General features: G+C 45.6%; 1 protein-coding gene across 2 annotated transcripts; it reads left to right on the forward strand.

Moving 5' to 3' along the window:
• The first annotated feature begins 665 nt into the window (after positions 1-665).
• Positions 666-15140, forward strand: Bst1 (bone marrow stromal cell antigen 1). Of its 2 annotated transcripts, none has more exons than XM_050150105.1 (9): positions 666-897; positions 2639-2765; positions 3787-3922; positions 4448-4530; positions 7689-7765; positions 8595-8687; positions 9562-9648; positions 12538-12597; positions 13058-14410. In XM_050150105.1, the coding sequence occupies exons 1-9, from the start codon at positions 719-721 to the stop codon at positions 13062-13064; spliced, it is 849 nt and encodes a 282-aa protein (XP_050006062.1). In that variant the 5' UTR covers positions 666-718; the 3' UTR covers positions 13065-14410. The 2 variants fall into 2 exon arrangements, with proteins under 2 accessions (XP_050006062.1, XP_050006061.1); XM_050150104.1 differs by lacking the exon at positions 13058-14410 and adding an exon at positions 14742-15140 and having other exon boundaries at positions 667-897.
• The last annotated feature ends 8204 nt before the right edge of the window (positions 15141-23344 follow it).

Raw genomic sequence — 23344 nt, forward strand, 5'->3', positions numbered from 1 at the left:
CAGTCTGAGTTCGCAGCTGTTTTTGAAGTAAGGTCAGAGGACTTGGCACTCCACGTGGAAATCTCTTCTCTCCAGCTCTCTAGACTGTCTTTAGGGTTACCTGGGAGTGGAACTGAGCTGGCCGAGAAGTTAACTTTCCCAAGTTTTCTCATCTAGAAACCGAAGGTAATTATAAACCCAGCTAGGAAGGATAGTGTGAACGGGAACTGGGTTTAAGTTGCTCGGTGCTTACATATGGGTGGTTGCGCTCTCTCTCTCTCTCTCTCTCTCTCTCTCTCTCTCTCCCTCTCTCTCTCTCTCCCTCTCTCTCTCTCTCTCTCTGTGTGTGTGTGTGTGTGTGTGTGTGCGCGCGCGCGCGTGTGTCCTGAAAACAAACAAAATTCACCCACGTTTGGCCCTTGGGAAAGAGGACATCTGTCAAGGGTGTGGCCATGTAAACCAGAAAAGTTTTTTCCTCTTATGTATGAAACCTGCACGCCCTTCAAACCCGCGTCTCCTTTGGGATCCCTCCTGGAGGTGCCTCATGTTTAGTGTCTGTCGGAACAGAAGAGGAAGGGGAATGGGGTTGTGGGGGGGGGGGGGCACGGAAGACGGGACTGCAGAGGTGTTAGGATGAGCTTCCAGGAAGCTAGTAGTCATCTAAGGGGAACCGCCTCCGCCGCAGAGACAAAATGGGAGGAGCTCAGCAGGTCGCCTACTGGTGGAATCAGTCTGCTTGATGGCTGCCCAGGGATGGTCGTTGTCTCTGTGGCCGTGGCTGTCCCTGTTGCTGTCACTACTTCTGGGGGCGAGAGCTGCCGCAGCGCGATGGAGCGGGGCCGGCACCACGCCGCATTTGCAAAGCATCTTCCTGGGTCGCTGTGCAGAGTACACCACACTGCTGAGTCTCCAGCCCGGGTGAGCGCTAAGTTAAAAAGTGAAAAGGGAGATAAAGGGGCTTTGGAAAGTCAGACAGGGGAACTTGTGGGTCTCTATGCAAGTAATCTCAGAGATAGGGGCCTGAGTGGATGGGATCTCCAGGCCCAGGAGGAGAGTGCAGATGAGACTGTCCTGCGAGTGTAGAGATGAGAGAGGTATGCGCGCCAACACAAATACCAGTCTAGAGGTGAATTTGAGTGTCTGTGCCTTGCCAGCTAACAGAGGTCTCTAACAACTGCTGATGTCCGCGCCCTTTGGGAACTTCAGGGACTCTAATATAGAGGCCCTGAAGTTTTTTCTCCTTGTGCCTGAAACCCTCACGTCCTTCAAACTCCCATCTCCTTTAGGGCCCCTTCACGAGGTGTCTTTTGCCAGAGGATGCCCCAAGTTTAGTGTCTGTCCGCACTGAAGAAGAAAGGGGATGGAGAGAGAGCCGCTGAGTGTCATTAGGATGAGCGGCTAGAGGACTCTGGTTTCCTCTGTCTTGCGCCCTACTGAAATGTTTTCCTCCTTTGGTCCCGCTTTTGGAGTTGATATAATGTCCCTTTCTCGTGCCAGGTGTATTTAATTGTTATGCATTTCAGTGGAGAGGGAGGGCGAGTGGGAGGGGAAAAGGGAGAGGGAGGGAGGGAGGGGGAGGAAAGAGAACTAAGGAGTGGGGATAGTCATCTCTCACACCGGGGAAGAAAAAAAATGATCATTGCATAGGAAGTGATGTCGAAAGGTGGTTTGTACCCCAGGAGTGAAACTGTCCCTGGAGTACCTTCTGCTGAGGCAGAAGAAGCCACTCCCAGCACTTGCCTTCCATCCACTTCTGTCTTCCTCCTGACCCAGCCTCTTGGATCCAGAGAGCCGCACCCCTCTTGTGTCTAAAAGAATAGACAAAAGCAAGATATGTGGCTCAGTGGTAGAACACCTGACAGCATGACCCTTGATCCATGCCCAGTACATCCACAACACACACACACACACACACACACATCTGAAAACCAGAGGCTGCACAGTTTATTGAAATTGTCACCTTCTGCCTTTAATCCCAGCCCTCAGGAGGCAGAGTCAGGCAGAGCTCTGAGTTCAGGGCTAGCCTGGTCTACAGAGTGAGTTCTAGGATAGCCAAGGCTACGCAGAGAAACCCTGTCTCAAAAACACAAAGCAGCAACAACAACCCCCCCCCAGAACTAACCAAACAAAAACACAAAACAAAAAAGAAAAGGAAAGAAATTGTCAGTTTATAGCTATGCTTCCCTCTGTGCCCTTTTCTGCCTATGCTGTGAGCCTAGGGGAAAAAAAAATAGATTACTTAGAACTGGAAAACTCTGCTTTTCCTCTCAGAGAGGAAATGCGTCACAGTGCATTATCGTGCCCTTTGGGTTTTCTCTTTGTAACTTGTGTGTGTGTGTGTGTGTGTGTGTGTGTGTGTGTGTGTGTGATGTCCCTGTGCCCACACAGAAGCCAGAGGGGAACACTGGGTGTCCTGCTCTGTAATTTTCTGACTCTATCAGCGTCTAGTCCCAAAGCTAGAGCTAGCCTGGCAGACAGCAAGCCCCGGTCATCTTCCTGTTTCTGTCTCATGCAATGCTGGGGTTAGAGGTACAGGCAGCCACACATGGACAGGAGGGGGTGGGGGGTTGGGGTCGTTGAGTTCAGGTGCGCATGCTCCCACCACAAGAGCCTTACCTTCTGAAGTGTCTCCGCAGTCCTGACTGGCACTTTTGCACAGGCACCAAAACTGCACAGCCATCTGGGAGGCCTTCAAGGCGGTGCTAGACAAGGACCCCTGCTCTGTGCGTCCCTCGGACTATGACCTCTTCATCAACCTCTCCAGGCACTCCCTTCCTAGAGACAAGGTAAGGACAACCACCTCGGATACGACCAAGAACTAATGTTTAAGTTTATGCTGCATTTTCTGCTTCTTTGTTGATAAAAAGCAGATGTATAATTTAAAATTGTACATCTCTCTGAGGTTTAGTGAGCTAGTTGATAAACTCAATAAATCTGTGTTCCCAGTGTTGTATTAAGGGTTAGAGATACCAAGTAAAAAGACAGTTCTTACAGCCCATCCAGTCTACGAAGAAACTGGACTATTGAGGACCAGATGAGACAGCCGCCAGGAATCTTGTTACCTGTTCTGGATGAAGATGTGATTTACCCTGGAAGGAGCCCGGTGTGCTGTAAAGAGTGAGGTGTTTTGAAGCACTGTGCATTCTAGGGAGGGCATCACACGATTGCATCCCGTCTTAACCACAGCTACAGCACGAGGCTAAAGCTTCTATTATTTTCTAAACCGAGGCACAGGGAGATGAAACGCCATGTTCAAAATCACACAACTAGCATGGGTCAGAGCTAGGCTTCCAGCCCTGGTCTCTTAATCCTTTTCAATGCAGGGATCTTACCAGTGGTACACGTATTTCAGACTACTGGGAAAATATGTCATTACTGTCTATGGCAGTGGTTCTCAACTGTGGGTTGCAACCCGTTTCACAAACTTCTGTCTCCAAAATATATTTACATTACGATTCCTAACAGTAGCGAAATTACAGTTACAAAGTAGCAATGAAATTAATTTCACTCATGGGGATCGCTATAACATGTGGAACTGTATTAAAGGGCAGCAGCATTGGGAAGGCTGAGAAGCACTGCTCTACGTGTGTGTGTGTGTGTGTGTGTGTGTGTGTGTGTGTGTGTGTGTGCAATACAAGGAGGAGAGAGGCCGCACTCTCCAAACGGGCAGTAGCGACAAGGAGAAAGAAAGCAGAGGCTGGCAGCAGGTCCCAGTTCCATGAGGAACGGGTGCTGATTTGTCTTGGTGACAACTGCAACGTGTTTTCATTTTCTTTCCCATGTTCGCTCCTGGTTCGGTCTCACCAGTCGCTATTCTGGGAGAATAACCACCTACTGGTTACCAGCTTTGCAGAGAACACACGTCGCCTTATGCCCCTCTGCGATGTTCTGTATGGCAAGGTTGGAGATTTCCTGAGCTGGTGTCGACAGGAAAATGCCTCTGGTAAGACTTTTGCCTACATCGCCAGAAAGTAATGGCCCCGCTTACCTGCAGATTTACCTTTGATGCTGCTTATTTTCATATATGTTCATCTTATGTAATCCTTCCCAAATCCTCTGAGGTAGGTGACATCTATAGTAATGGATAATAATAATGGGCAGAGTGTCCTTACCTTTGCTGTAGACTGTTACATATATTTAGACACATTAATTCCAGAGTTCACGCAATAATGATCTATCTATGATCCTTTTGGCAAGTGTGGAAACTGAGGCATGGCTTGATTAAGGAAACGGCTTAGGAATGTACAATCCAGTAAGCCGTGTAGTCTCACAATCTGATCTCAGAGTTTATGAGTCTAATCCAGCAGGACTCTACTTTCATTTCTTTATTTCCCAGAGGGGAAAATGAGGCTTGAGACAGTAAATGCATTGTGCTCATTGTTCTGAACCTATACCGAATATGGAATTAGCAAATACTTCCCATTAATGCATTTCCAATATGAAATGCATTTGTGTACTTTCCCCCCAGGACTTGATTATCAGTCCTGCCCCACGTCAGAAGACTGTGAAAACAATGCCGTGGACTCCTACTGGAAGAGGGCATCCATGCAGGTAATCCTGGGAAGGGCGAGCGAGGGTGGAGCTTGCGTGGATTCTATGAACTGGATCCCAGGCTGCTACCTCATCTCGGCGAGTCTCCCTTTCCACTGTCATGATTTCTCTGACTCCTTTTCCCTGCCCCACAAAGATGTGAGGGTTTAAAAAGATAAAATACTTAATGCAGTGGCTGGCGCAGAGAAAAACGTTTGGCAAGCGTTAGCCATACATGGGGTTAGTGCGTTGTCAGCATTCTTGGCGCACCGCGATTGTGTGCAGTGCTTCAAAGTCATGGCACTTCATAGTGCTGTGTAAAATGGGAGCAATCTCTACTTTACAGAAGAGCCTGGGGCACATAGACTTAGATGTGGGTATCAGAGATGTCCACAGAGCGTCATTAATGACAGAAGAGCCGGTAGGTTCTCAATAAGCTGGCGCCACAGAAATGTTCCTAAAGTATTTCAGAGGATATTGCCACAGAGTTGACGGTGGCTCTCAGTAGCTATAAAAAATGATGTCATACATAGCTTACATTCCCTGCCTCAAGCATTGGAGTAAAAATTAGAAATAACGAGAATTCAGTCTATAGCTAAGTGCTGATGATTAACTGTCAATCACGCTGATCAAGAAGTAAATAAAGGACAGGGTACTTCCGCTACTCCTCTTTCAGAAGTGATGTGTCCTTGCCTCCCATCGCCACTGTCTACTTTGCTCTCCCAGTGTTCACTGGGTCCACTGATTGGGTGGACCTTCCACCAGGGCTAAGCAAAGGACCCTCTGCAAGCATAAGGCCTCATGCGGAGCACTGTGTGCCCCTGCCAGCTCCAGTGTGAGCAGTGTTTGTTCCTGCTTTCCCAGGGCTTCATCTGAAATACAGGCTCCAGTAGCTGCCCAAGTTTCTTATTGGAGACTGGAAGGCTTAATGCTCCTATACAGGTGTCATACCGACACTGTCTGTAAAAAAAACTGTAAGGGGCTGGAGAGATGGCTCAGCAGTTAAGAGCACTGGCAACTTTCCCAGAGGACCCACACTCAAGTCCCAGCACCCTCATGGCAGCTCACAACTGTATGTAACTCCAGCTCTCGTCAATCTGACACCCTCACATATACATGCAGGCAAAACACCCAAAACACACATAAAACAAAATAAAACACATAAAACAAAAATAAATAAATCGTTAGAAAAGAGAGAGAACCCTGCAAATAGGTGCTAAAGCTGCATTTGAGGTGGATAGAGGCAGATCTCTGTGAGTCGGAGCCAGCCTGGTCGACAGAGCTAGTTCCAGGACAGTCAAGGCTACACAAAGAAACCCTGTCTCAAAAGCAAGCAAGCAAACCAACAAAACAGACATAGAAAAAAAGAATCGTAATACATGCCACTGTGAACCTGCTTAACTTTAAAGTGCATACTCCAATTGGGTTTTCTTATTGGAAACTAGTATCAGTGCCTCTAATTTTTAAGCCCTTAGAAAATACTAGGTGGTTGAAGCAGGAGCAAAGCCAGTCCAGTATAGTAACAACATGGCTTGAACCTCATAAGTAGTCAATAAATATTGTTGTCAATTATTATTATTTGTGGTGCTGGGGATCAAACTTAGGGCTTGGCAGATATCCAGCAAAGGTCCTACCATGAACTACACCTCCAGGCTAAATGTTGCTATGACTTTAAACATTTCATCTTTACAATCCTTTGAGGTAGCTGTTTATTCAGACTTGGAACATTCATTACAAAGACTGCAGCAGACTTTCCCAAGTTTAAGATCATAATCAGCAGGTGAACCAGGATTCGCAAACAGCCTCTCCAGCTCCAGAGACTGAATCTTCAGCCACTGTTGGCTATGCCTTTGCTGCATGCGTTCCCACACTCTTTGCAGGTTTTTCCCACTGTCGGTGCTGTCCCTGCTCAAGATAGAGAATGACAAGGCAGAGGAAGACAAGTGAGATGTTCCTGCCACCCAAATGCTACCTACCCTTTAACACAGAGGTTACAGATGTCAGCCTCTGGAGACCTAACTCCTACTGTTCGTACCTTTCGGAAGCAGCTGGAGACAAATGGCACAAAACGTGCCTCTGCTTTGGAGCTCCTGGTATCAGGTGTCCTCTTCTTAGTGAGCAAACCTGTCCTGCGAGGCTCAGTGACACGGAATCCACCACCACCTACCCTTTATTCTAGAACCATCATTTAAGAGGGAAATTACGCGCACTGAACTAGAGCTCTGGGAACAAGGCTACCTAGACTCCCACTTACTTAACTGTTTGTTTATTGATACCAGAAACTGAACTCAAGACCAATTACGTGCCAGCACGTCTGAGCTACACCCTCAGCGGCGCTCAGTTATGTTATAGCAAAGCACATCTTCTGTTCATGTCATCTAACTTTGCTTGAATGTAAACACTCCCTATGATATTGCATATCCTCTGTAGATTCTTGCTAGTGACATGTTAATAACCCAGACTTTGGTTTTATGTTGGCACGTAGTGGGAACTGTGCACCAAACCCTTGCAGTGCCAAGCTGGTGAGCATGTTTTGGCCTTGCGAACCATGCCGCAGTGTGCTTGCTTGTGTGCAGTGTTTGCGGTGGGACTCTGTATTGTTTGTCAAAGACAGCTGGCTCACTTTCTGCACCTGTGGCTTGTACTGCTCTGTGCGGTTATTTTTCATGCAGTTATGTACATGTGACTTGCATGGGCCAATGAGATGCAAGTGACGTTTGTGACCGGTAAGCCAGGCCACCGGCTCTTCTCTCTCCCTGGCAGTTAACAACTTTGCAGGTGTGGAGGCTTCCCCATAGTAAGAACACCAAGGGCTAAATCACCAAGAGCCTGTGGTGAATGTCCAGTGGGAGTATAGTAAATCTTCCTGTGAAGCCGCTGCAGTGTGGTGTGGAGTCTGTGTGTCACGTCAGCTCAGCCTAGTTTAATCTATCTGACAGAATGCCATGCATTCCGTGTCATATCCTTAGCCTAAGGTACCAAACGTGGGATTATTGAGTGGGGGACTCCAAGTAGGGACTTCCAAGGTGATCTGCATCTCTACTAGCCTTGTAAAATGCCAATGCCCCCCCCCCGACTGAAAACTTCAATTTTAAAAGAAAATCTAAAGCTGCTTTAAAAGCACACACACTCACACGAGACATCACTTCATTTCCTCAAAAGTGTATTTCCTCTTGCAGTATTCAAGAGACAGTTCTGGGGTGATCAATGTCATGCTGAATGGCTCAGAGCCCACAGGAGCCTATCCCGTGAAAGGGTAAGAACTGCACGACCCCAGGACTAATTTAACGCTTGCTTTTGTAAAGTCCGGTAAAGAGAAACAGTCGAGTGATGTGGCAAATGTGATAATTAGAGCCAGGTCTCTACACTTGAACCATTAATTAAGAGCTGCAAAGTCACGAGCGGGGATCCAAATGCAGAGGTGAGAAGAGCAGCCGGAGGGATATAGGTCAGCGGTTGTGCTTGCCTGGCAAACACGAGGGCCTCTGTCTGATACCTAGAATCCAGGTGGAAAATCTGGGGGTGATGACACATTTGTAATCCAAGAGCTGGGGTGGCAGACAAGCGGATCTCTGGTACTCTCTGTTCCAGCCTAGCCGACTTGACCAGTTCCAGGCCAGAGAGACTGGACAGCCCCCAATGTTGTACTCTGGCTTACATATGCACATACACACATGTGTGTGCTCCCTCACACACATGAATATGGGCATGTACACAAAATGTAAAAGGAACTGTAGATACCTTTTTGGAGGGAGGGGAGACGGGGTCTCTCTGAATAGCCCTGGTTGTCCTGGAATTCACTAAGTAGACCAGACTGGCCTCAAACTCAAGAAGATCCACTCACCTCTATTTCACTGGTTCAAAGGTGTGCGCCACCACACCCGACTTTCCTAGAAACTTTTAAAAATAACTAATATCTAAATAAACTAACAGCCCAAATGGAGAGCGATCATGCTGTGTTAAGACTTGAAATGATCTCCTAGACTGGAGACAGGGCTTGATGTCAGAGAGCTTGCCTAGCATGTACACATTCAACCCTGTGGAAGAACAAAGAAAAAAAAATGAATGTCCTCCCTGTCTTCCAGGTTTTTTGCAGACTTTGAAATCCCATACTTACAAAAGGATAAAATCACAAGAATTGAGATCTGGGTCATGCATGAAGTTGGGGGACCCATTGTGTAAGTTGTGGGGCTTGGGGTGGTAGCTGTGCGGTCTTGCTTTGCTTGGCTATGACCTAATCAGGGCCGCTTTGCACTTAGCTTTAGGGACCTGCCAGCCTTCTGTCTCTAATGTGGCTGGTAGTGAAGGCTGACTGTAAGGAATGCCAGTGTACTGCCAGCCAGATGCCATGCTGATCTTTAGGAGTGGCGTGGGAGCTTCAGGTAGAGTTTCTTACACATCCGTGACCGTCAAAGCCAATTTCATATCTCTTGAATGCTCAATACCCTCACCAGGGTTTTCAAAATCAGCACAGTGCTCTGTGATGAAGCCTTTGCTCTGCACGGAGCAACCACTTCTGTAATGAGGTGCTGGCTAAGCGGTGAGGACCAAAACTTTGCGGAGCTCCATCTTCGCAGAAACTACCTGAGTTTATATATAAGCAAGGGTGGAACTCATTTTTTTTTTTGTTCATGAATGAACGCCACTGCCAAGCACCCTAAGATAACTTCCCCACTTTCTTGGCTCCTGGTTTGCAAACTGTTCTACCCTGTGGCTTAAATAGTGCCATTTACTTCAGAAGCTTGGCGATGAGCCCACAGCCAGTTTTACACCCATGTGGAAGTTTCAGAGGGGAGCTGGGCCAGATTCTTCAGAGTCCTGATACTGCATGGATGAGAATATTGCCAAACCCTGCCGCCTCATCGCTCTGCTTGACTGTGTAGGTTTCCCAGAAGTCACAGCTCCTGAACCAGAAGCTTTTCCGTGTTCCCTTTGAAAGAAGAACATTAGGAAGTGGCCGAAAGATCTTTGGTTGACACTGAAACAGATTTTACTACGTTTTCCTTCTTCTTTAATTTGTTTGTTTAAAAGATACATTGATCTGTGTTTTAGGGAATCCTGTGGCGAAGGCAGTGTGAAAATTCTGGAAGACAGACTGGAGGCTCTGGGGTTCCAGCACAATTGTATCGATGATTACCGGTAGGTGGCGCTATGTATAACCACTTTGAAAGAGTAAACCCATTCAAAGGGTTGGTTTCTCAGGAATCCACTCCAAAGGCCAGGGATGCCACTTCTGGGTTGCCTATGGACGTGTGGGCAGGAAGAACCTTTCTGAGTCCCTTTTAAGTACAGTTGGGGGATGCTAAAAGCAGAAATTTATCATTTACTTATTATCCAGCCTCGGTGGATGCGTGATGGAATTGGAGATCAAGGGCTGTGGTTTCCGTATCTTAGAACACAGGACAGAAACTACTGAGATGAGCGCTTGATAGATAGGTCTTGGCCACAGACAGTATGAAAAATCATAACAGCTGCTGTTTGTTGAGACACTGTGACCCACACTTTGTACGCTTTGCCTCAGGTGTCATCGAGGGCCTTCCTACACAGGCATTAGCAAATCTTGGCTCTAAGCCTGGGGTAGGTGTGATCCTCCCCTGAACTCAGAATCCCTGTCTCCATTCCTCTCTAACCCATCTCTCCCCCTCCCTCTCTCTCTAAGACGGGGTTTCTCTATATAGCCCTGGCTGTCCTGGAACTCACTTTGTAGACCAGGGTGACCTTGAACTCCACCTGCCTCTGCCTCCTGGGTGCTGAAAGTAAATGTGTGCACCACCAACCTCAGCTCTTAAGCGTTCAGGCCTAATGGTTTTCCAGGGGCTCAAATTCAACCTTGACAGGCTTTCTTAGACACTAATGGGTGTGCTGGGTGGAGATGGCACCAGGAGCATAGAGTTGTATGAGCACTGTCTTTCTCCTAAGAGCCTGAAACCTCTTAGGAGGGTCATGCCATCCCTGTTCCAGGCCCTTTTGCTCATTGTTGCTCATGCTCACACAAATGCAAAGTTTAGGCGCTATCTATCATCCACTTTCAAAAGTAAAACTAAGCAAATACACTCTTCTGGACATCTGGCCCACATACAGGAAAATTACAGATTTACATACAACGTTGCATGATCAAGTTCAGTCTGCTGCAGCCCTCAGGGATGAAGTAGAAGAATACAACCTGCACCTGGGTGTCCGCCAGGCTCCCTCTTGGCACAGGTGTCTGCTTCTGTGATAATCACTGGCTAGATTTGTAGTGTCATGAACTAGTTTTATCTGTCTTTGGGCTATAAAGCTTGTCTGTTTTTAGATGAGCTACAGAGGTTAAATGACTGGTCCAAGGTCAATACGCAAGGTCAAAGTTGGGTTTTGAACCCAACTTGGTGTAGCCTTGAAGCATATATCCTCCAGCACCCCCTAGTAATGTTCCTTCCTGAGTCAAAACACTGTTAATAGAAATGCATCTTAATAGACAATTCTTACTGTATTACAGCTCAGTGATAGGGACAGCTGTGGCTACAGATTTCAGAGTTACCACCTCTTTTCTCTGGCTCAAGAACGCTCTAGAAAGTCTCTTTCTCCAATCACCACTGTGTCAGTCAGTCCAGGCCCAGAAGCCTCCTCCCCATCACAGCTGTTCTGGGTCCCAGCCTTTTTCTTTCTCTCTCCTGTGATCCCCACTTCAGCTCACTGCTGGTTCTCGGACTCCAAGCTTCACTTAGCTCCTGCTGGCTGCTATTCTGTTAAGGTTTTTCTATTGCTCCTGGGTAGCAAAGAAGCAAAACTGCAAAGGCTAACCACACAAAGGTCAACATAAATGTAGGGAAGGGTCTCCCAACCCCCAGAATTCAGGGGAGTCACCTTTTGTCCTGTGTCAGCTGGAGTTCACATCAGGGTTCTTGGTGGAGCCTTATCAACCCACTGAGACTCGCTCCTCCTGGTTGAACCTGCTAATACCACACTGGATCAGACTTGATGAGATCCAATGCCTGTCTTTGGTAAAAGACAATAACAACTATTAGCTTTTATAAATATGTATTGACCGATCACTTCTGTTGTCCCAGGCACCCATGAGGCCAAGGTGTGAGGATGACTAGAGCCCAGCAGGATTTTAAGACCAGCCTAGGCAGCATAGTGAGGCAATACCATAAAACCCACTACTAATAAAATGTATGCATGCACAGTAGACTACCCTGTGGGGTAGATGAGTCTAAGTGGGAATCGCAGGGCAGGCACCGAGTGGCAGTGTAACACCCCCACTTCTCTCAACTCTTTCCAACATCTGGATGGAGGCATTTTCTTAGCCTGCCTCATAATTCATGACTTCTGTGTCACTGTTGCCTGCTCCTATTTCCTTTGCTGTTTGCCTTACCTCTTGGGTGCTCCCGGACTTCACATTTTCTGGCTTGGTTGTGCTAGGCAATTGAGCATTCTTCGCTGGAGCCAGAGCATGGCCATCATCCCTCATGTGTTTTAGGTCCAACCTTTTGTCCAAAGCACACATCGAAAAGGTTTTCCTAATGAAGAAGGATGTGCAGGTGGAAAGGGTCTGGATGACCTAAAAGGTTCAAGGTTAGCGTGCTAACTCACGATGTTTCCCATGTTGTGAGAATGTGGGAGAATCACTGTGGGCAGTTTTAGCTGCAACAGATTGCAGTTGAAAATAAGATCAACTCCATTGGATGGTTGGATGGTTGGACAACACAATCTGAATAAAACACACAACCAAAATTTCTGATACTTGATAAATGCTAGCTTTTGTGAGAAGGGTGTTGAGACAGGGTCTCACTGTGCAGCCCTGCCTGTCCTGGGACTCTCTGTGTAGACCAGGCTGGTCTCAAACTCACAGAGATCTCCCTGCCTCTGCCTTCCTCCCTAGTGTTGGGATTGAAAGGTGCGCACCACTCCCAGCCTCCCTAGTATTGTTTATAAAGGAGTTGCTTCTGCGATCTTCAGAGATGCATTTTGTGTTTCCAGCGCTTTTCAGACAAAACCATAAATGTTTTTTATTTGGGAAATCTCCTAAGGACTGTTTTCCTCCTTTAGACCTGTGAAGTTCTTAATGTGTGTGGACCACAGCACTCATCCGGACTGTGTCATGAGCTCGTAAGTAAAGGGCGTCAGTCAGAACTCAGGTGAACTGCAGCGTGATTCTCCATGCATCTCTTAAGTTGCTCACTGCAGACTAGGTTGTTTCTTCACTGTAGCCTCCCCCCCCATCTCTGAGTTAGGTGGGTGCAAGTTCCACACACATTTACAAGATGAGCCAGCTCTCCCCCAGACAGCTCGATGCCATGCTTTGCCTAGCAACACTTCGGCAGACATTCCTTCTTCATCCTAGCTTTTCAAAGTTAATTTACACCCTTGAAGCAAAATTTGCAATTATCCAAAGGGTCGGGGAGGTGAACACTGTTTTTTCTTGATTCCTATGCGACTTAGCTTCCTTACTGAAAGTAGACAGACCACTGTTTCTATATTCTCGTGTGTTCTTTTTTTTTATTTATTTATTTATTTATTTATTTATTTATTTATTTATTTATTTATTTTTTCTCGTGTGTTCTTATAGATTATGACATTCCTGTCCTGGTCCATGTGTGCATCTGTACATGTTCATGGACGTGCACACACAAACAACAGACGTAGATCTCTTAGATTACTTATAATAAATAATGCTATAGATGTGACGCTGGGATTTGCTCTTTTACCACTTAACAACATGTCTTGGAGATGCTTCTGGTATTTTTTAAGAAAATAAAATTTAGGGCTAGAGAGATGGCTCCGTGGTTAAGAGTACCAACTGCTGTTCCGAAGGACCTGTGTTTGTTTCCCAGCACCCACATGGTGTTTTACAGCCATCTTTAACTCCCAAATATGCCAGACCAACACTCTAGCACAGACAGAAATATAGTGCAAAGAGAATAAAGCTGCATGTTTAGTTTGTGACTGGGAATGGGGCATACAGAAGACAGGGGTCTGAGGAGATGAACTCCAAAGCACCAATCATAACTTCTCAATAAAAAAAAAAAAAGTAAGAAGTGCAGAAAGATGAGGGGAGGCCCTCATACGCAGCACCTGCACAGCCTGGATAGCTGAGACTGGTGGGTGGTGCCTGGATTGAGACACCGAGGCTTCTTTTCAGGTGGAAGAACAGCAAGCTTTATTTTGCCTCAGCTAAAACCTTTTTATACCTCTCTACTGCTTCTGTGGAAAACCACCGGTCAGAAAGAACACAAACATCCTTGTCAATTACAGACCGCAAAAAAGTTCTGCTGTCGGTTAGGGGGAGTGAGGGCAGCTGGATCACAACACTCATACTTTCTTGCATTTTGCTCTGTTATTTCATTTTGTTGAAAATAAATGGAATATATCCAGATATTAGCTAGTTTAATTATTTTAAGGCAAAAAAAGAGAGAGAGAAAATTGGAAGGACCAATTTTGAATGAATCTAACATGGACAGGCACTGAGTCAGAAATACGCTGTAGTGAATGTCCAGCAGAGGGAGCCATTCATTGGCTAATTAAAAAAAGGGACTGGTGCGTCCTAAGGAAGTTGTCTGGCTTCTAGCCCAGAGCAGTGGGATTGGTTTCTGAACCAAGATAAGATGGTTTTATAATTTTTTAATTGGTTGAAAGGAATTCAGTAATTTCGGTTTCAAAAACTGCGAAGGTCAGACCTTCTTTAGTTTAAATGGGATTTGGCAGGCCTCCCCTGGGTATTTTAAAGTCAGAACAGGGTTTTCTTAATCAGTTAAACTCTAATGTTACACTATTCACAACAAGGAACTTGGCTAACACTCTTGAACATCCGTACAATAATGATTCATACACAAGGAAAAATGAATTGACTCCGTGTGAACCAGCATGAACTGTGTCCAAGAGGTGGAGTCAGGCAAAGGAAGAAAATTGCATTCCGTGTTTTTACATAGAGGGATGTGTGAGAATGTGTGTGTGCGCATGTGCATTAGTGTGTGTGTGTGTTTGTGTGTGTGTGCATGTGCATTAGTGTGTGTGTGTGTGTGTGTGTGTGCATGTGTACGTGTGTGAGTACATGCCTGTGCATGAGTGTGTGTGTGGCTTTCTTGACAACTGAAATTGTTAGCTGTGAGTCTCTGGAAACAGGGAAATTAATAATTTTTACTTCTGGCTTTATGAACTTTCTGTTCTATTTAAACATTTCTGTAGTGTGCTTGCGTGATTTTGAAAGCAGATGCCACACGCTAACACTGTCTCTGTTTCCTCATTCCTTTCAGAGCGTCAGCCTCTCTGCGGAGGGGGAGCCCAGCTCTTTCCACAGCAAGGGATGCCAGCCTTGTCATTTCTCTCTTAGTAGCTTTGACGTCAAGTTCTCAAGTGTGACTACAAATTCACCAGAGTGTTCTAACGGAACCCAGTCTTGCGTCCACCCTGCCTAGGCCAAGGGCTCCCACTGTCTAAAGACACTTTCTTCTAGGAAAACAATGTAGCCAGGCGGTAATCCCGTTAGACTTATGCTCCCAATGCAAAAAACAAGGCATTTAGCTAGTCTTGCTTACCAGGCAGAATTTGCCACAGAATTAAAGTTATTGTTTCTTATTTTGATAATAATACAAAACACTGAGACCTGGAGTGTGGTATAATCTCATATAATTAAATATATTTTTGGAAGCAGCTGTATTTTCTATTTTCTGTATGTTCCTGTTTTAAAAGACACAATACGGGCTGGAGAGATGGCTCAGAGGTTAAGAGCATTGCCTGCTCTTCCAAAGGTCCTGAGTTCAATTCCCAGCAGCCACATGGTGGCTCACAATCATCTGCAATAAGGTCTGGTGCCCTCTTCTGGCCAGCAGACATACACACAGACAGAATATTGTATACATAATAAAATAAATAAATAAATGAATGACACAATACATGCTTGCTAAGAGCTTCAGATACATGTACAGTATATAAAGATATAAATACATATATAGATGCTATACAGAGATATGTATATAAAGATGTCTATTTAACAGCTACTTATGATAAAGGAACAACCTAAAATGTTAAACACACGTGTGTGCACACGTGCACACACACATAGAACTGTTGAGGCCACCTACCTGAGGTTTTGGATATCCATAGAATGGAATATTCATTTAGCAAGTAGAAGTCATGTGCATCACCTGACTGGTGAACAGTTAGAATAACTGTGGCTCATCTGTACTGGGAAATGCCACTCAGAGATCCAAAGGGGCTAGTGTTGATGTATGCAATCATACACATGGTGTTGTGCTAAGGGAAAGAAGCCAGACCAAAAGGTTACATGCTGAAAGATAAGAATACAGAGCCTCCCCAGAGCTATGGGGACAGAGAGGAATGCAGTGGATTCCAGGGTGGGTGGGACGGATGTATGAGGAATGGGGGTGGGGGCCAAATTAAAGAAGCAGTGGGAAGGATCAAGGTCCAAGGTTCCCAACTCAGTCTCCTGACGATGGACTAAAGAGGGTAACTTCAGACCCTCCCTAGGCTCTCTACCCTTTTCTCCCTCCCTCTTCCTCTCCCCTTCCCTCTCTTCCCCCATCTCTTTATCTCTCGCCCTCCCCCATTGTGTATGTGTGTGTGTGTGTGTGTGTGAATTATATAACCACTTTCTGACTTCCTCTGCCTTCTATCTCTGACTCTTGGTTGCTCCTCAATCTCTACCTAACTCTGTCCCTTTGAAATCCACACACAAATTTGTTTCATAAGGTTCCATCAGGGGTGTCCCCTCCAAAGTCAGGAGATAACAGGCCACTTGATCATTTTCTCTGTGGACTCGCGCAGGAATTTAAGATTCAAAATTTTATGTTAGTATATTAAGAGAAGGGAAATGAATCCAACTATTGTGCTCAGACTTATGGCCCTTGGGAAGCAGAGTAGAGTAGGTCATTGATGACTAAACCCCGGTGACTCTCTAAGGGAAGAGAGAAAGGCCATGTGGTGGTTTGAATGAGAACGACCTCCATAGATCCATGTATTTGAGCATTTGGTCATCAGTTGTTGGAACTGTTTGGGAAGGATTAGGGGGTGTGAATTTTTGGAGGAGGTGTGTCACTTTGAGGTTGTAAAAGCCTGTGTTACTGCCATGCCCAGTTAGCTCTGTCTGCCTTCTACTTGTGCAAGGATGTAAGTTCTCAGCTGCTGCTCCAGGGCCATACCCGCCTGCCTGCTGCCACGCTCCCCACCATGATGGTCACAGACTCACCCTCTGAAACTATAAACCCCCTCAAAATTAGTCCTTCAATAAGTTGCCTTGGACGTGGTATTTTGTTACAGCAGTTGAAAAATGACTAAGACAGATCACATAGAAATATAGATTCATGCATGTTCCCCCATGATAGGATGTATACTTGGGAACTCTCAGGGGAATTTGTATCATAATGCTAGGAACTGACACCCCCACTGCTTTGAGCCCAAATAAATTTTTTTTATGAAGTTGCTCCCTGCGTCGTGTTGCAGTAGTCAAAAGATGGGTACCTCCACATTCACCTTCATCCTCATGACTACTATCATGACTAGCTAGCAATTGTTGAGTTATATGCATGCAAACATGCCTTTCAGCTTTTATACCCAGCACACACACAGGCACCTGGTAGGTCTATGAATCCCTCCTTCTATACTAGAACACTCTGGGACTGAGTCACAGTCCAGAGAGAAGTGGCAAGCATGGTCGGATTCAGGAGGGTGAAGAGAACGGTAAGCAAAGCAGTGTAGAGGAAATGGGACTTGTTGCATGGCAGAAGTTCCATGTGATACAGTCACCGTGGCTTATTGTAAAAATGCTTCTTAGAGAAGCCATGCCCAGAGGGACATCACTTAATTCACTTCATTGCTATAGCCCAGATGTGCCCTACTTTCCCTTCTTCTGGGTTTTTGAACGTGCTTCTCTCTCTGCATTCATTTTCTTTCCTGCGCTGTCATCTCTATGGCTGATATTATGCCCTGCTTATGTATTAGACATCACTTCTCACCTAAAACCTCTTTTATTTTTAGAAAAACTATAATGCCATTTCCTCTCATTCCATTAAAGCCTTCCTATTCTTCACTCTTTTTGTTTGCTTGTTTGATTTTTTGGTTTTCTGTTTGTTTTTGTTTTTCAATTCAGGATTTCTCTGTGTAACTCTGGCTGTCCTGGAACTCACTATGCAGACGATGCTGCCCTCGAACTCAGCTCCCTCTATCTCTGTCTTCTGGGTTATGGAATTAAAAGTGCGTGCCACCACCATCCAGCTTACTCTTCACTCTTTCTCTTACCTCCTCTCCCTTCAAGAAATCCATTAACTGGGTCCTTACCACTGTCTTACTATTGCTTATGTCTTTGCCTGACTTTACTGCGTACTGGGTCTTCACAGAGGACTTACCCATCTTTGCAGCCCTAGCTTAGCTGTGCCTAAGAACTGTAGACAACCTGTAAGTGTTTGCATGAAAAAATGGCTACATATGTGAGCTAAACTTTGAGAAAAAGCACATGGCGTGAGTCTCCCTTGTTGGAAGAGACCGAGAATGGGAGGAGACAGCTTTAAAAGCATGATGAGTCACACTCTTCTTTATTTATTTTGTATTTCAATAAAACATTTGAAGTGTGTGAAATTTCTTGTGTGTGTGAAGGAAGAGAGAGAGAGAGAGAGAGGGAGAGAGAGAGAGAGAGAGAGAGAGAGAGAGAGAGAGAGAGAGAGAGAGGATGATGATAAGAAGGAGGAGGACAACTGGGCCTCAGGCAAAAGGGGAAGAAAGGGCTCAATTTACTTTGGGACCAAGCAGCTCCTCAGAATGATCTCAGAGGTGTAGCAGCCAAGGGGTGTCTCTTAGGCTGGTTTGGAGAACATAGTGCCCGATCGTTCAGGTTGCCCGGGTTACAGGGGGCCTTGCACAGTCACCCACAGCACACTAACCTGTGACTTAATTAGATGCTGTCTTTGGGAATTCTGTGGGGGAAAAAAGGCTTTTTGTTTTCGAAAAATAAAAGCAGGGAACATGAAGTTCACTGCCCGCTTGAAAAGAAAATCCAGGGGCTGGAGAGATGGCTCAGTGGTTAAGAGCATTGCATGCTCTTCCAAAGGACCTGAGTTCGATTCCCAGCAACCACATGGTGGCTCACAACCATCTGTAGAGAGGTCTGGTGTCCTCTTCTGGCCTGCAGGCATATATGCAAACAGAGTATTGTATCCATAATAAATAAATATTTAAAAAGAAGAAAATCCAATATAGAAAAAATTGGAGAAAAGACAAAAAAAATAAACGTTATTATCTGTTATCCTATGCAATTTATCACTTTCTCCTGTGTGTGTTCATATGTGCTTGTGTTTTTAAATGTCTGCAACACTAGCATCATGATGACAGCCTAACACAGACTCAGTTTCTGGCTCTTGCATAACCTACAACTTTACCATTGAGCTATGTACCAGAAGGTCATACTTTGTCTTTTGTTTTTGTTTTGTTGCTGCTGTTTGTTTTTCCAAGACAGGGTTTCTCTGTATAGCACCCCTGGCTGTCCTGGAACCTGATTTGCAGACCAGGCTGGCCTCGAACTCACAGAGGTCCGCGCCTGTCTCTGCCTCCGGGGAGCTGGGATTAAAGGCATGTGTCACCACCACCCTTAAGCCACACCTGTCCCTCGCCTGCCTTCCCTCAGTATCCCATTCTTGACACAGCTTGCTGTCCATCTGTTAGCAGGCAAGGAGTTCACCTCAGTACCCACAAGGAAGATGTCAGCTCAAAGATAACAGTTAAAAAAGGCAGATCTCACACTCCAGAGAGAGTGCGAGTCGGTGGGGTCTGAAGGGTATAGCGGCACTCTGGGCTGGGCAGTGTGGATTTCAGGAAGTCTTAGGATAATTTATGAGATGAGTGGTGTATTTATAAGGTAAGGTGGCCTTCCTTCCCCCACCTCCAAATAAGGGATAGACTGGATATGGCTATTGGGGAAATTCTTCCCATGATCCTCTGAAAAAGCCCACAAGGGAAGGGCTCAAAAACCACGTGTAAATGTCCCTATAAGGAAGCTGCGGCTCCCTGAGCATGCAGATGTTCTGTTTGTGCGGCCACTGGGAAGTGCTCGGGCACCAGTCTCTGATATAGACCCTAGTTTAGCTTTGACGTTGTTTAACCACAAAAGAGCAAGCCTGTCAGTAGACACAGAGCCACAACAGTCTCTCTGGTTACCTCCTATTTAACCCCTTCCTCTCCAGCTCACAGCAGGCAGTTCTGCCCCTCTTAAGTACTGATTGTAAGAACTCATGAAGAGGCAGCACGCAGAGTGGACCTAGAAAAGTATGAGGCGTGTCTTCAGCACTGTGTAAGCGCTGGGGGTTGGTTTTATCATTACAGATCTAATTGCTTCGTAGTTGTCTTGACATGGCCTGTCAGAAGAGCACACAGGTGAGCTGCTCCTTGGAGTGCGCATATGTGAAGCCTCTTCACACATGGTCTTCGTTACTCCTTTCTTAACCCTCTGAAATCCTTGCAATTAGGATGCTATTTTGCAGAGGAACATACAGCACCACACACACAAGAAAAACTATTACTTGGTCAAGGACACCTCCTGTGGCCTCTGCTTTTCCCTTCCCAAGGCAGAAGGCAGCAAGCCTCGGTAGGAGGGACCCATCCCCGTGTTTCTTTGCTAATGCCCCAGCACCACCCTGATACACAGCGGATATATAATACAGACTATATATTATATATAATATATATTATATATATTATTCAGACTAATGCTGAATGAGTGAATGAATGACAAGCATTCGGCCCAAGGAGAAATGCTTATGGAAGTCCCCAGAGCACAAGACGTGGAGAGGAGACTGTTGGACACCTCATGGAATTAAGTTCTTGTTTTGTTCCTATTCTGGACACCAGGTTCCCTTCCTGGGCTACCTACATGTGACTGCCTTCTCTCAAACACAACAGACTTGATAGCAAGAGAATCCCAGGACTCAAAGAGGAAAATGTGGGGGCCGTGATACTGAGCACGTGAAAATGCCTTCAGCTCGCCGGGAGCCCTTCAGAGGTTCTGATAGAAGGGTACTCAGCTGCATGCCTTCCTACCATCGTCTGACCCATGTACTGCAGGCTTGATCCTCAGTCTGTTAGCACCACTGAGAGGTGATGGAGCCTTCACGGAGTGCAGCCTAGTGGAGGGAGATGGGCTATGTCTTGGAGGGGATGTTCTGAGATTTGACCTCTTTTCTCTTTTTGCTTCCTGGTGGCCATGGGATGAGCAGTCTCTTCTACCACAGTGCTCATTGGCTCTAAAGAGAAGGTTCAGACAACCATGGATGGAAGCCCCTGAAACCTTTTCTCTGATCGAAGCTGATGGTCTACAGCACTTTGTCATAGCGACAGTTCACTAACAAATGCAGTCTTCCTTCACCTCCATATATGGCTGTAGCTGCCTTAGTGAACAAGTGAAACGGTGAATGTTTCCACTGTGAGGACAGGGTCAGGCCTGGGCTACAGTGACCTGTGAGGACAGGGTCAGGCCTGGGCTACAGTGACCCCTTTCTCCATTTCGATTGATGTCAAGATTTGCAGAGGGTATGGAATATGGATGTGAATGGCCAAACATCACTTTGGAAAGTAGTCACGTTCCGCTCCAAAGCAAGCTGAACTGAGCTGGTTTTCCCACTGACAGAGGCTATTCAAAACTCTTCAAGGCAGAAAGCAGGACCCATGAAAATGAATCTTGGTTGAAGACTTTGCAGTTGCTGGAACTCCATAAACAGGCTTGCTTTGAAAGCAAGATCTCAGACTTTTCCTTCTCAGGAGACTTTTGGCACCAAGGAAGAGCAAACTGAAAGAGCGCTGGCGGCAGGACGGAAGGATTGTTGAGACTGGGAAACTGCTTTTCAAGACCTGGCGAGGGCTCTGAAGAGTCACATTAATAATCAGCAAGGCAGGTTGTGCTAATTCCAACACAATCACCATGACTTGAAGCCTTAGTGGGTTTCTGTTTTCTTGGTAAAGCCCGTGAGAAGTTATCCAGTAGTAAGAAATATGTATTGTTAAATTCTTGGTATTTTGTAGTTTGTCTTTTCCCTCAAAGAGTGAAAATGCATCATTTTGTTCTGATGTGTATTTATTCATGATTTTATGATTCTGTCCTTGGGAAGTTTTGTCACATGGCAGCTGCTAAAATTACCCAAATTCTCCAGGAGAATGGCTTATTTATTTGGGGAAAATACATACTGAAAAGTTGATCAGGTATGTATACCTTCCCCACACAAAATCAGGGTGGTTTATTTTGGCTTCTCCTAACCTAACCTGCATGATTTTGCACATTTTAGAAAATTTGGCACCTTAATTCTATCTAAATGGTGTTTTAAAACATAACAATTGCTGTGCAGTGGTGGCACATACCTTTAATCCCAACACTTGGGATGCAGAAACAGGCTGTGAGTTCGAGACCAGTCTGATTTACAGAGAGAGTTCCAAGACTCGCTCCATAGCTACTGAAAACTCTTTCTAAAATAAAACAAAACAAAAAAGATAAATAATAAATAAATAAACCTTAATGACTTGAGACAAAGCTCAGGCTTACGAGCTTTAAGAGTACATTATGCTTTGTTTGGGCTTTGTGAAATACAAACTTACAAAAAATTGTAACCACAGAAACCCTATTTTTTTATAGTAGTTTATTGTTGTTTTACAGTAGTTTATTGTAGTTACCAATGTAATTCAAGGGCAGATTGAGCAGGGAAGCAGGTCGGGGGGAGAGGTGGGGTGAACATCCACTAATGGATAAATAATCTCACAATTAACATCTCTTTGTGTAAGTGAAGAAGATGCCCCAGGGATCCTTGGGAGTCAGAGTGGAAGACTCAACCCAGCCTAACATCCATGAGAGGAAAGCATTGCATAAAAAGTGATGGAGCCTGGCAAGGTGAGGGTGACACGGCCAGAGGACAGATCAGAGGAACGGAGTGCATGGGACACTAATGTGAACAAAGGTTTGTGTTTCTCAAATGCTGAGTCTGCAGGGAACCTTTTTACACTAACAGATTTACTCAGCCCTAATCTGCTGACTGTTTTGATTAGAAATTCTGTGAAGGGTATGCAGTGGTATGGCCATATTATATCCAAGGACATGACATTGAATCTGGCCTGCCATTCATCTTTTCTTCAGTGCAGTTGCCTAATAAGGTTGCTGTAGACTAATAAAATCACTGACTAGAATTCGGTTATCATTAGTGCTGTAGTTTGATTCTGAATGCCCCCTCCAATGTCCCTCTAAAAGGCCCCTGTGTTAAGAGCTTGAACCCCGGGTGACACATTGGGAATTTTGCAGAACTTTTTAAGCAGTGAGGTCAAACGGGAGGCCTTTAGGTTACTGGGGGACTGGCCTTGAGTGTGTCTGTAGGACTCCAGCCTTCTCCTATTCTTTGCTTCTTGAACACAAGTGAGGTGAACAGCTCTCTTCTGCAGCATCCTCCACTATGCCCTGCCCTGCGATGGGCACAAAATCATAAGAACAATCAACCATGGATGATACCTCCTCAACTGTTAGACAAAATAGCCCCCCCCCCAAAAAAAAGCTAATTATTCCAAGTGTTTTACCACAGCAATGGAAAGCTAACATGATTGTTTAATGGCTAGATATTTTAACTTTGCACTAGGGCCTGCTCCTAGATGAAGTAGCTAGGCCAGGGATGACATTACATTTACAGCATGATACCCTTGCCCAGGTGGAGAAGAGATCTTGGTCCTTAGAATGCTATTAGGTGATCTTCTTAATAGGCATAGCTACTGAAAGGAAAAGAGCTGAGGTGCTTAACCAGGGTCAAGCTACTGAAATATCCTGTTTACACCTTTGACATCCTCACGAAAAACCACTGTGTTGGGTGCTAGGATCCACCAAGCTGTG

Source organism: Alexandromys fortis, unplaced genomic scaffold (assembly GCF_014885135.2).
Source record: "Alexandromys fortis isolate MF-2015 unplaced genomic scaffold, M_Fortis_MF-2015_v1.1 scaffold_0, whole genome shotgun sequence".
In the NCBI taxonomy this organism is placed as follows: Eukaryota; Metazoa; Chordata; class Mammalia; order Rodentia; family Cricetidae; genus Alexandromys; species Alexandromys fortis.